Consider the following 13,433-nt stretch of genomic DNA (forward strand, 5'->3'; position numbering starts at 1 on the left):
ATAACATTCGTTACTGCTCGTTATTTTATACTAGGAAATTCCGATCGGAAAACGTCCGAAGCGGATTGACGACGAGAAGATGGTACACAGTGCCTATGATTCCTTCGAGCTCCTCAACAATTGCCCTTTCAAAATCGACGCCGTCGAATCATATGGTTCAAAGCTCCTCCTTGGCTGCTCCGATGGATCCCTTAAGATCTACGTTCCCGAATACTCCGTCTCCGACCGCTCTCCACCGTCCGATTACCACTTACATGCCCATGAGCTGCGAAAGGAACCGTATGCTCTAGAGAGAAATTTCTCTGGGTTCTCCAGGAAGCCCCTGCTCGCGATGGAGGTCTTGGAGTCGAGGGAGCTCCTTCTTTCGCTCTCGGAGTCGATCGCCTTCCATAAGCTCCCGAACTTGGAGACCAACGCTGTCATCACCAAGGCGAAGGGCGCGAATGTGTATTCTTGGGACGATCGGAGAGGGTTCTTGTGCTTCGCGAGGCAAAAGAGGGTCTGTATTTTCAGACACGACGGTAATTCCATGAATTCATGTTATCTCTTGCTCGAATTAATTGCTTAAGATATGTTTGAATTTGATTTTTGTTGTGTATCCGAGAAAGTGCGAGAAAGGATGTGAGAACATGCCAATACTATGGAATTTTAGGTGGTCAGCTGTTTGTTGTGGAAAATACGATCCCATATTATAGAAAAGTAGAAAAACATGGCCTTTATTTGTCCCCTGTAACGGCACCTACTTACATTTTTCGATCAAAAAGAAATAACTTTATTTTGTGTGTTGATTAGGTGGTCGAGGATTTGTAGAGGTGAAAGAATATAATGTGCCGGATACGGTAAAGTCAATGTCATGGTGCGGTGAGAATATATGTTTGGGTATTAGAAAAGAATACATGATATTGAACGCTACAAATGGTGCGTTGTCTGAAGTATTTCCTTCTGGGAGGTTAGCCCCGCCTTTGGTGATCTCTCTTCCCTCAGGAGAACTTCTTCTTGGGAAGGTATTCTTTTCTGTGTTGCCGTTTATATTCTGCTTTCCTGGACATGCATTGATAATTGAAAGCATATTTTATAGTTGTTACACACATGTACACTAACAGACCCGTAAGGACACAACCTAGTGGTCAAAGGGCGGGCTTGGGATGACCTGTAAACTCAGACATCTTTGGTTCAATTCTGCACTAGGAGTTTTCCTGGATTATCAGTTATCACTGATGCATGGTTCTGACGGGTGGGGTTGTGTATCCAGGGTTTACTCCCTAAGGGTGTGTCCAAAGGGCCCTGCCTTGGTGAGGTTACACATCATTAAAAGAACATACATCACACTTTCTGATAAATAAAGATCATACATTTACACAAATCAAATGCTAAAGATAAAATATTTTCATGGAGGGCAATTATTTCCTTCCTTTTTGTGAATGCCACATTTAGGTTGTGATGATCATATTCTTACTCTGATTTTTGAATGCTGCAAATGTAACTTGCTGCCTATAGGAGAACATTGGTGTCTTTGTGGACCAAAATGGGAAGCTGCTTCAGGAAGGTAGAATTTGTTGGTCAGAGGCCCCTTTAGAAGTTGTCATTCAGAAGCCATATGCAATAGCTTTATTACCAAGATATGTTGAGGTAACCTGAACATTTGCTAAGCAAGAGCAACTTACCTATTTGTCTGAATTTAGTTGTGCCATATTCAGTTTCTTCTACTTGTGTTGTTCAGATTCGATCTCTTCGAGATCCATATCCATTGATACAGACTGTTGTTCTACGAAATGCCCGTCATCTTGGCCAAAGCAACAATTCCGTAATCGTAGCATTAGACAATTCTGTTTATGGGCTCTTCCCTGTTCCTCTTGGTGCACAGGTATCGATGCTGCTTAGTTAGATATGAAGCTTCCTCTTATTTACCGACAAAAAAAAGTTAGATATGAAGCTTCCTCTTTGGAAGCCTAAACTAGAGCAAGACCAAGCAAGATGCCTTTTTGGTCCAAGAGCAAGTGTCAGTTCTTGTTAATTAGGTCATTATTATTTTATGATCAATTGTGGCTTCCTTCTTGCTTCTTTGCAGCTCCAATTGAAGCCTTTCCCCTCATGCTATTAAAACCCCGTGGCAAGGAGCTCTTTCAATTCAGCCGTAATTCTCAGTTCCTGCAAATTTTACCCCACCAAGTTAAAAAGTTACAGTAGTTATTAACCTAACTTGAACTACAAATGTTAAATACCATTCATGAGTATACATGGGCAGATTTGTGAAATAAGTCATACTCAGGAAAATTTCTAATCTGCCGTGAGGCTGATTTCTAAATACCATTAAGTCTACATGCATTGCCTTCTTTTGAAGTGTATGCATGAGTTAGACATGTTGACACAAAATTTATCCATTCTTAAAATTCCAGATGTATCATGTAAATCTATTATGTCCTGTTTCTGTTTGTCATTATATTATGCCCACAAATAGGTTTAATTGCATAATGCCTTTAGCAATGATATATGCCTAACTTAAAAAACACACGATAATTTTATGCATTGGAAATGCTGAGAGAGTTTTCAACTGTATTGCAGATTGTACAACTAACAGCATCTGGCAATTTCGATGAAGCCTTGGCCTTGTGTAAGCTGCTTCCCCCAGAAGATTCAAACCTTCGAGCTGCAAAGGAGGGGTCGATTCATATAAGGTGGATGTTTTCATAAAATAATCTAATCCTCTACTAATTCATTAAACAGATATTGATTTATGATCAGAACTTCTTTAGAGTTAATTTATATATCTGTCATGCAAGCATTTATGTAGAACTCATTTACTTAAAGAATTTATGTCATGAATTCAATATACCCTTTAGAGTGCGTATAGTCTAAGTTTCATGTGGATGTTTAGGGCACGCTTTGGTAAGCAAATTCCTACTGGGCTTGATGTATCTAGAGGCCTAATAAAGTCTTGTGCCTATTTTGGTTTGTTAAATCTAGGTCTAGGTTGATAATGCTGAAGTAATTTATCTAATGGCTTGTTGATGTTACCGTCTTCCAACATGAAGCATTGACTTGCAACTTCCAGCTGTATACAATATACGTGTGATGCTATTCATAGTTACTTAACAAAACAATAGAATGTCGTAAACTTACTTATAATGATCTTTGTTACTATTTTTGTTTTGTGCAAGTTTTTGTTATATTAACCAGCCAGCATATTTAAGGAATCCTCAATGGCCATAGATCAATATGCATTGTATGCATAATTTAATCTAATATATTTTTGTTGATGAGTATAATTTAATAAAGTAATTGATTTCAATGAGTTTATCTCACCGTGTTTCAGATACGCTCACTACCTATTTGATAATGAAAGCTATGAGGAGGCAATGGAGCATTTCTTGGCATCTCAGATAGATATAACCTATGTGCTTTCGTTGTATCCCTCAATTATCCTTCCTAAAACAACCATAATTCCTGAGCCAGAGAAGCTGGTGGACATTTCTTGGGATACTTCATATCTCTCAAGAGGTTCATCAGGTTTATCAGATGATATGGAAACCTTACCATCACCACAACTATTGGAATCCGATGAGCATGCAGCACTTGAGTCCAAGAAAATGAGCCACAATACTCTCATGGCTCTGATTAAGTTCTTGCAGAAGAAAAGATATGGTATAGTTGAAAAGGCCACTGCCGAGGGAACAGAAGAAGTTGTTTTAGATGCTGTTGGAGATAATTTCGCATCGTATGACAGTAGGTTCAAGAAAACGACCAAGGTAAACAGATATTTTTCTTTTCTAGGTCTCAACTATTTTGGTGTAATGGAATGTATAGGGATTTAGACCCTTGTTTAATATGTTTACATGGTCATAAGGATTGTGCATAATATTGAATTTTAAACTTGTAGATTTTCTACGTTTGTTGGACTCTATGTTATAGACTTCGAATAAGCTGCAAAATACTTGTTATTGAAATTTGGTTATTTAATATGACTCTATGTTATAGATTTTCGTGTTATGCTGATTTTTTTGTTTATAGATTAAATAAATTTGATATTGTTCAAAAGCTAGTTGGGTGATTTAACAAGTGTACGAAAATGTTAGTGTCGTGGATGGATAGAGTTTGATTAATGTATTGTTACTTCAGACGGTTAATGTCTATTTGTATGTGTTCTTATTTGATTCAATATTTTTTGGTCCTCAGGGGCGTGGTAACATCTCCATTAGCTCTGGTGCTCGGGAGATGGCAGCAATACTTGACACGGCTCTACTCCAAGCTCTGCTTCTTACTGGACAGTCTTCAGTGGCTTTAGAGTTACTTAAAGGTCTTAACTATTGTGATGTGAAAATATGTGAGGAAATTCTTCGAAAAAGAAATCATTATGCTGCTTTGTTAGAACTTTACAAGTGCAATTCAATGCACCGTGAAGCCCTTAAACTTCTACATCAATTGGTAGAAGAGTCGAGGGCAAACCAATCACTAGCAGAGCTTACCCAAAAGTTTAAGCCTGAGTCAATTATTGAATATCTCAAGGTAAGTTTTTTTACCTATAGCCTTTTTATTTTCTTGATTTCTGTAAAGATAGTTATCCTTATTTTGTAGAAATCCATATTATGTTTATTGATGACATGGAAGCATTCAACTACTGATTTTTCTGCATAATCTAATCTGGACGAACCATATAGTAGCTCTATGCACTGGTCTCCTGTGTATATATTATTACTGTGAAGGGAAGTTGTGCTTTCCTCCAGACAAGGTTTTTTGAGAAGCAGCCTTCCTCCATAATCTTTTCAATTTGTTGACAAAAACTTTAATATCTAAGTTCTGAAAGTAATTTCTTCCATGGTCCATGCTAAGTTCAGTGCTTCTTGGCGTTTGTTACTTAAGTTTTTGCCTGCTTTACCTTATGCGATCTACCTAAAACTGAAGAAGGCGATCCAGGGATTTTCTCGCAGGATGATATTTAAGAATACCCTGGTTAGATAAAGCACTACTTTTTAGCATCCAGTGTAGAATTGCTTTATTCCATGGGAAAATTGGGAAGTTGAAGTTTTGGTTGAGAGTTAATAGAGCTGGTGTGTTATACACCCAGTAAGATTTGATGAATGTGTTCTATTCTTTTGCAGCCTCTCTGTGGGACTGATCCCATGCTTGTCCTTGAGTGCTCAATGCTGGTTCTTGAAAGCTGTCCAACACAAACTATTGAGCTGTATTTGTCTGGAAATATTCCAGCAGACTTGGTCAACTCTTATTTGAAGCAACATGCTCCAAGCATGCAGGCCAAGTACTTGGAGCTCATGCTTGCAATGAATGAGAATGGGATCTCAGGAAATCTGCAAAATGAAATGGTGAAGATCTTTTGCATTTCTTTCTGTAATGTTAAGGAACATATATTTGTCACTTGAGAGTTACGAATAATAAGTAAACATAACTGAAAAGGATTGAAAATTAAAAAGACTTGACAGAACAGATCTGTTCTGCCAAATCAAATAACTTCGTTGTTGTTATGGGTAGTGTAGGTGGTGATGGTAGTTTGGCTGATTTTACTGATAAATGCTTTTTTACTTGTCATTTTTGTGCGTGCTAGATACAAATATATCTCTCGGAAGTGCTTGATTGGTATTCAGATTTAGGTGCTCAACAAAAATGGGATGAGAAAGCTTATTCCTCAACAAGGAAGAAATTATTGTCTGCTTTAGAGAGTATCTCAGGATATAATCCAGATGCTTTGTTGAAACGTCTACCACCGGATGCTTTATATGAAGAGCGTGCAATATTGTTGGGTAAAATGAACCAACATGAGCTTGCCTTGTCTCTATATGTTCATAAGGTACTTTCTTACATAAATCAACATATTGTCCTTTTTGTCATAAAATCTGCTGGCAAGATGACATGAAACTGATTGGGGAAGTTGTTCAGTAGCCCTAGCCACCACAAAGGGCATTTTGGTGAAGATATTCATAATAAGATAATACTGAATTCAGCTGTGCATTGTAACCAGGAAATGCTGTCAATTGGGCTGTTTTGTTGTTAATATATATTGGCAATTGAACAGGTTATTTCAATATGTGAGTCTTATGGAATGGTGGAAATCCAGGGCTGGTGTACTTGCTGTATGCTCAGACTACGCATTTTGAGATTTTTTAATAAAATCTTCACTTGCTTATTAAATTTTGAGATTTGTTAAATAGTTGAATGACAGATATATGGTTCTCTGAAGTGAGTTTCATAATTCTATTTTTTATTCTAAATATAAACAAAAACGAAGTTAATAAATTTAGTGAATTTTTGCATGTGTATACTGAGACATTGGCTTTTACAAATTGATTGAATTTTGGGATTGACTTTTTCCTCCTCTTTTACATTAGCCAAAATACTATTAGTGCTCCTTATGCAATTATGTACACTTTTTATATGGTAATTATTTTAGTACGTAAGACAAGATGTTTGTTGATGCTGCCAGTGCCAACACTGCTGCTGTTTTGTGTTAAAAAATGCTCATCATTATTGTTATTTTTATTGTTTGTATTATTTGCATTACTTACAAAACAAAAAATGTTTTTCTTATTCGTCCATTGATTCTTATGAATACTCTGAGCATATCAATTTCTGTTGCATTTGTAGCTTCACGTCCCTGAGCTTGCACTGGCCTATTGTGATCGGGTATATGAGTCTGTAGTTCATCAACCATCTATAAAATCCTCTGGCAATATATACCTTACTCTTTTGCAAATTTATCTTAATCCTTGGAGGACAACCAAGAATTTTGAACAGAGAATCACCAATCTAGTATCACCTTATCATACGAGCATTCCAAAGGTTGGTTCAGCGTCTTCGACTAAAGCTAGAGGAGGCCGTGGAAGTAAGAAAATTGCTTCAATAGAGGGTGCAGAGGACATGAGAGTAAGTCAGAGTGGCACCGACAGTAGCAGGAGTGATGGTGATGCAGATGAATCTAGCGGGGAAGGAGGTTCCACTATTATGCTTGATGAGATTCTTGATTTGTTGAGCCAAAGGTGGGATAGATTAAATGGAGCTCAAGCTCTCAAACTCTTACCAAGGGAAACCAAACTACAGGTATCAACTATATTGATGGGGGACTAACAATCTTCAAAAGAACTAGTTGTATTTTTTTTTTTTTTGAGATAAAAGTTAGTTATATTGATTGATATCACACTCAAATAAAACTAGTAGTAATTACTAAGCTGTCTTGGAGAATGAATGCTTGTATTCTCACCCTATCAAGATGCCATGTCACTAAAAACGGATGGTTATATAAGCAGCTTCAATGATATGGCATCATGTGATAGGGTAGGCGTATCGCCTCATCTGTACTTCAGGACTACCCAACTTCAGGACTACCCAATATTTAGTTCCAAACTAGGTTTCTTGAGTGCTACATGGTTATGCATATCCTTGCAACTGATGTCTGATCTACTTAAGGTATAATTTGTGTCATTTGCTTATTCTGATATACTCGCTTCAACTTTTCCCTTCTCCCTGGTGTGCGAGTGTCTGGGAATTGAAGATATACGCTTATGCCTGTTCTTGGTTTCATGCTAATTCATCAACATCATTGTGTTTTCTTCTCTTTGTTTGCCATCAGAATATCAGCTGTAAGTTGCATTCCTAATGTTTGTTATTTAACTGTTATTTGAAGAACTTGCTTCCATTTCTTGGACCTCTTCTGCGGAAATCCAGTGAAGCATACAGAAATCTTTCAGTGATCAAAAGTTTGAGACACACTGAAAACCTGCAGGTATGGTTTTGTTGTGCGTGGGAATTTTAAGGCATGAACCTTTGCCCAAAACTTATTGCCATCCCAATCTGCAATGGTTAGCCGTAAATGTTACTTTTAGTTTATTGGGCAAATATCTTTCACATAAAATATATTTTACTGCCCAATCAAATATTTGTGTGTAATCTGCTCTAATTACACATATCTCGACAACTTTATGTTGCAATACAAGAATCCATAATCTACTTCTTCAAAATAGTAGCCATAATAATTTCATGAAACAGGTGAAGGACGAACTCTACAACCAAAGACAAACAGTGGTGAAGATCACCAGCGATAGCATCTGCTCTCTTTGCAATAAGAAGATAGGGACAAGTGTTTTTGCTGTCTTCCCAAATGGGAAGACACTAGTGCACTTTGTTTGCTTTAGAGACTCCCAGACTATGAAAGTTGTGGCCAAAGGCTCGCCGCGAAGGAAGCGATGATAATCAGTATCATGGTGGTTTGAAGGAGATGTGTTTTCCAGTTAAACATAGCACATAACGATTTTTGTTTGACAGCTTTGAGGTGTAAAAACAGGTACTAAAGGCACTTCTTCCAGCATCTCCAAAGATGGTCATAGAGACGTAAAAAAGTGTGGCCCTGGTGTGAAGTGCAAAACTGCTACAGAGATCCCCGAGATGACTGAAGACGATACAGGTTGTGATTTCTCCACCTCTTGCCACAAGCGCACCAACGGGACCGAACCAAACCGAACTGGCAATTTCTGCCTTCATGAAGATTGCTTTTATTAGGTTGATGATCATCTATATATCAATTTGTCGATCGTGTGGATGTGAGGTTAACTTTTGGTTTGAGTTTCTTTGTTTGTGAGGGTATTAATCAGGACCCATGGTCTTGTTTGCGTGTATAAGAAAATGTGATATTCAGCGTAATTTTTGCCTTATTGTATTATGATCCAATTTTTGAAAGATTCATTCTCTTGGATCAACTCCCCGTTCAAAACTGTATCACCATTCTATGATTCGTTAATTATTTCTGCCTCAAAAATCTTGAAAATTCTATATATGGGGCGGACGACACGCAGAGGTGAGGATTTTCTTGAAAAACAAACAAGCGAAATATTCTTGATCATGAAGAATTGCTTGCCGAGCTACCAGAATTCGAATTCATAAGCTTCTCAACAAAACGGTAAACAACCACTCCAACCCTACATCCCTCGGATGGACTATCCACGTGTAGAACCTCAACCTGAAAGCGCTTCTTGGCTTTCTTGAAGAAAGCCGAGTCCTTCTTCCACCTCCTCAAATGGGCCATCACGAACGCCTTTGCTCTTCCGTTTTCAGTACCCGCGCTGCCCAATAGCAACAGACGCATTGTTTCGAGCAACGGGTCGTACAAGTGATCATGGTACACTACATCCGAGGCCAGAATTAGATCGAAATCCCGCCCAATCAGCTTCACGTCATCGGCCTCTCCCCACCTTAACGGCTCCACGCGTATGGCCCCTCCGTTCGAGGTTAAAACGTCGGCGTTTGCTTCCGCGTTGAACAGGAGGTTCGGGATGACGTGTGGGAGGTCGGTGACCGTGACATTAGCGCCGAGAGTGGCCGCGGCAGCGATCCCGACGAGACCGGTTCCGGAGCCGAGTTCGAGGATGTTGAGAGGGCGGCAATGACCGAGCAGGGTGGAAGATAAGGGGTTATTGGTAGGCTGACAGCGGTGTTGATCGAGTAGAGTGACAAGAGTGGTAGCCGCGGGCCAGAGCTGGAAGGAGAGGCCTTGGGAAGGAAGCTGCCTGATCAACAACGTTGAGTCGATTGAACGGACGTAATGCTGCTGTAGATGTTGCTCTGATGCACCCTCTTGTATTGTATGGAATCTCTTTGTATCGTCTTGATCATCTGGTAGTATCATCGTGACAGGGTTTATGTCGTCTTCGTCATCGTCGTCGTGAGTAGCCATGTTCCCTTCTTCGTGTATATTTCCGCCGCCATCGAGCGGAGTTTTCGCTTTCCTTATAAAGGCCTAGTTTGACTTAGGGCTAGTTTGGGGCCGCAGGCCCGCATGTCAACGTTTGGTTTATGGGAAACGACAACGTTTTCTAATGACCCGGGCCAGACCCACTGAAAAAGAAATATGCAACGACAACGGTGCAAAACGTTTGAGACCACTAAACGGCGAGACGTTAAATGCAAAATATAACGTGTATTACCATATTATATAAGCCTGTCGATTTGGAATTGGAGACCCGTCGATGCGTGTGGGTAAATTGAGCCGGCAAGCAAGATGATACGGGCGGTGATGGTGATGAATACCCAGGGCAAGCCTCGCCTTGCCAAATTCTACGATTCCCAGGTCTCTCTCTCTCCTCTCATTTTATACTCGTCTTGAATTCTAATTCTTGAAGATCATGGTATAACTCGTTGTAAGGGCTCAGATTGAATTAAATTCTTTGATTTCAGCCAATCGACAAGCAGCAGGAGCTTATCCGCAGCGTTTTTGGAGGTTCTCCCTCTTTCTCACGCTCTCTCATGCATACCATACGCACAACATTTTTTCTTGATTGATTCGGAATTGGATCTCAGTATCACACTGACGTCGGTTCGACCACAGTTCTAACTAAAATCTTATCTGTTCTTCTTGGTGCAATTGACCATCTTGAGCTCTTTTCTAGGTTTCGTTTGTTTTTGTTGTTGGTTCCCCTTGAAATTTTGATTTTGGTGCAGTCTTATGCAGTAGAGCTGAGAACGTAAGCAATTTTGTGGAGGCCGACTCTATTTTCGGTCCGGTAATATATTTTTTCTCAGCTCTTACTTCCTCGTTCCTGTACTGTTGGTCCTTAGTGGAAAAGAGGGCGTGTTTCTTTTTTTCAAAAAGACGTAGATATTTTGATAGCGATAGAGTTCTTTCCCTTTCATAATCCGAATAATATTCATTACTGGAAGGGGCGCTTTTGTGTAATTATTCATCAAAAGGAAGCGTTTTCTTCGATTGCTTTCCTAGCTCTCTTAAATGTATTCAATATTCTTGTTATCCACAAAAGACTTCTAGGAGTTGCTGTGAAGGTATGCATTCCAGTCTGTTCCGTTGTAGAACTCTCCATTTTAACTTTTATCTCTCCCTGCAGGATAGTCGCATTGTATACAAGCACTATGCAACACTATACTTTGTTTTAGTATTTGATAGTTCTGAAAATGAGCTTGCCATGCTTGACTTGATACAAGGTACATTTTTTTTAATAATTCACCTCTCCATTCTATACTATCTCTAGCATTGAATGTTAGTACGGACAATGTGGCATGCTTGAGAAACAGGGTTAGTAGTAAATGAATGTTGTAGCTTTGTTACAAATTGCTTATTGCAAATGTATACTTCAATACCATATATAGGAGAAATGATATTGCTGAAACATGTGAAGCAGATTGATTAAAATGTACTCAATTATGATGGAAACAATATCCATCTTTGTGACTTTACCTAATTTTCAAGCTTTTCTGTACCTTCACTTGCTGCTTGATGATTCATCAGACAAACTGAGCATTATTAAAGGTTAATTTGTGAAAATTTATCTAAAAATAATGTATTGTTGTCCAAAGTTAGATTTACTGATTTTATGCTTTAGCACCATGATTATGAAGGTCATTTGCCTCTTGGAAATGTTTAAGTTTTATCATAAATTAATGCTGATGGATTGTGTTTGTCATGTATGCTGTATGCCATTGATATACTAAATGAGCTGAATATAACAGTAAATAACTGATTTTTTTATGAGTAAATAACTGATGTTACTTAGTACACTCATATTACCTTTTTCTCTTGAATTTTTTGTTTTAATTGGATTATACACTTACTTATAACCTTATGCCATCAGTTCTTGTGGAAACGTTGGACAAATGCTTTAAAAATGTATGCGAGCTTGACTTGGTGTTCAACTATAGCAAGGTTGGTATCTCTTTAAAATGCTCGATATGGATGTGTCAGATGTTAGAATATGGAATATGCCATGGAGAAGTTGGTTATTTAACTTAATCACTGGGCTTCGGAAGATGTAGTTGGAAAAGCCTTTGCTTGATATTTAAAAGTATCTTTTATCTGTAATTTACACAGCCTGGTTAGGTCTTATAATCTACAACTTCACACTCCACATTTTTTAAAAAGCACCATCTGGTTGAAAGGTTCTTTATGGGGGAGGTGTCATTTCTGTAACATGAGCTAGTGAACATGCCACTGGCAGTTTGTCATGCTGAGCACTACCATTATGTAATGTCTGCTCAGAATATTTTTAAGTCAACTTGGAGGTCAATCATTTCCTTACTGAGTTAACCAATTTGATGATTTCTGCGGTTCATGCTTGAACCTCCAGTCTGATATAATGATGTTTTACCGAGATGCTGTCTCTCCAATGTGCCTGAAATATGGTGATCTCTCAGAGTAGAAGAGGGTTTCATTGAACTGAGCTGAGTTTACGTTTTACTGAATCAGCATATTTATAATTATTGCAGACCGTTGCGTTTGTTAGTCTTATACTTTCCCGTAAATAAATACTCTCGAAATCTCCACCAGACTAGGCTTCAAACTTTTTTCTTTTCCTCTGTTTTGGGTAGATTCATACCATTCTGGATGAGATATTTTTTGGAGGCCAAGTGCTGGAAACAAGTTCTGCAGAAGTCATGAAAGCTGTAGAAGAAATATCAAAGTGCTCTCTCTCTCTCTCGTTCTTTTTGGGTGTTTTTTTTTTTTTTTGGGGGGGGGGGGGTGGTTGTTTAAGGTTTGGCTGTTGCATGCTTATTTCTGCGTAGGCATATTGATTAATGGAAGCCGTTTACACATGATGCAGGTTGGAAACTGCCTCCAATTCTATTACCCTTGTCCCCAAATCTGTTTCTGGTTGGCGGGGTCGATAGCTTGTGGTTTTCAGTTGAGCTGTTGAAATGATCACGATATTGATCTGTTACATTATCACCGTAAGTTATTCAGGGGAAGATGTTCCAGCTATGAGTTCATAAATATCGATACCCGGAGTGTACGATACCAAGGATTTCTTTTAATCCATATATATATATATATTTTTTTGGGATTTGGCATCTAACAAATTATAAAACATCATATTGATCGACTTCTTGAAATAGATGAAGTTTGTACATTCTAAAATGCCACTGGCTGGGACCAAATTTCTGACATCTTTCCATCCCTAACCGACCCTTGATTCTGACTAGGAACGATTTCTCTCTTTCGGGATAAATACATTCTCCACCCTCAAATTATTAGAGATTTTAAAATCTAAGTTATTTAAATTAACACATCTCATCCTTAAATTATATATAAAAAATTAATACTTTTGTTTCGATCGTCAAGAATTAGGGTGCAAAGTATATATATTTTATTATTATTATTTTTTTTATAGATGATAGAGGGCCCGTTTGGATACAAATGTGAGATGAAACAATCTTATTTCATTTCGTCTCATATAATTTTAACTAATAATCTCATTATTATTTACAAATCATTTCAACTTATCTCATCTCATATTCAAATAGACCGTGAATGTTATACATTTATGTTTAACTTTAATAGTTCAAGATGTAGAGTGCAAAATCTATGATAGTTAAAAAAATGCAAGTATGCTACTAAGATAGATACGTGCAAATCCCGAAACGTGTTGGTTGAGATTTGAAGTTCAAAGCCAATTTGGAAAACATATTCACAAGTAAAGACGATCCTG

At 38.2% G+C, this 13,433-nt stretch overlaps 3 protein-coding genes across 4 annotated transcripts; 2 read left to right on the top strand and 1 right to left on the bottom strand.

The window, feature by feature from the left end:
• LOC121253199 (vacuolar sorting protein 39) lies at window positions 1-8,679 on the top strand. 2 transcript variants are annotated; one of them, XM_041153152.1, is made up of 12 exons: window positions 1-521; window positions 793-1,004; window positions 1,498-1,629; window positions 1,721-1,864; window positions 2,563-2,675; window positions 3,314-3,746; window positions 4,174-4,503; window positions 5,097-5,318; window positions 5,558-5,800; window positions 6,595-7,047; window positions 7,631-7,729; window positions 7,993-8,679. In XM_041153152.1, the coding sequence occupies exons 1-12, from the start codon at window positions 80-82 to the stop codon at window positions 8,191-8,193; spliced, it is 3,024 nt and encodes a 1,007-aa protein (XP_041009086.1). In that variant the 5' UTR covers window positions 1-79; the 3' UTR covers window positions 8,194-8,679. The 2 variants fall into 2 exon arrangements, with proteins under 2 accessions (XP_041009086.1, XP_041009094.1); XM_041153160.1 differs by lacking the exon at window positions 793-1,004 and having other exon boundaries at window positions 301-521.
• On the bottom strand, window positions 8,093-9,730 carry LOC121253212 (protein N-lysine methyltransferase METTL21A-like). The gene has a single exon (XM_041153172.1). It carries the CDS (start codon window positions 9,671-9,673, stop codon window positions 8,840-8,842), a length of 834 nt encoding a protein of 277 aa, XP_041009106.1. The 5' UTR covers window positions 9,674-9,730; the 3' UTR covers window positions 8,093-8,839.
• Window positions 9,731-9,917: 187 nt separating this feature from the next.
• LOC121253217 (AP-3 complex subunit sigma) lies at window positions 9,918-12,817 on the top strand. The gene is made up of 7 exons (XM_041153187.1): window positions 9,918-10,066; window positions 10,174-10,216; window positions 10,438-10,499; window positions 10,839-10,935; window positions 11,583-11,653; window positions 12,316-12,407; window positions 12,549-12,817. The coding sequence occupies exons 1-7, from the start codon at window positions 9,998-10,000 to the stop codon at window positions 12,613-12,615; spliced, it is 501 nt and encodes a 166-aa protein (XP_041009121.1). The 5' UTR covers window positions 9,918-9,997; the 3' UTR covers window positions 12,616-12,817.
• Window positions 12,818-13,433: the final 616 nt, after the last annotated feature.

This window comes from Juglans microcarpa x Juglans regia, chromosome 1D (genome assembly GCF_004785595.1).
Source record: "Juglans microcarpa x Juglans regia isolate MS1-56 chromosome 1D, Jm3101_v1.0, whole genome shotgun sequence".
Taxonomy (NCBI): Eukaryota; Viridiplantae; Streptophyta; class Magnoliopsida; order Fagales; family Juglandaceae; genus Juglans; species Juglans microcarpa x Juglans regia.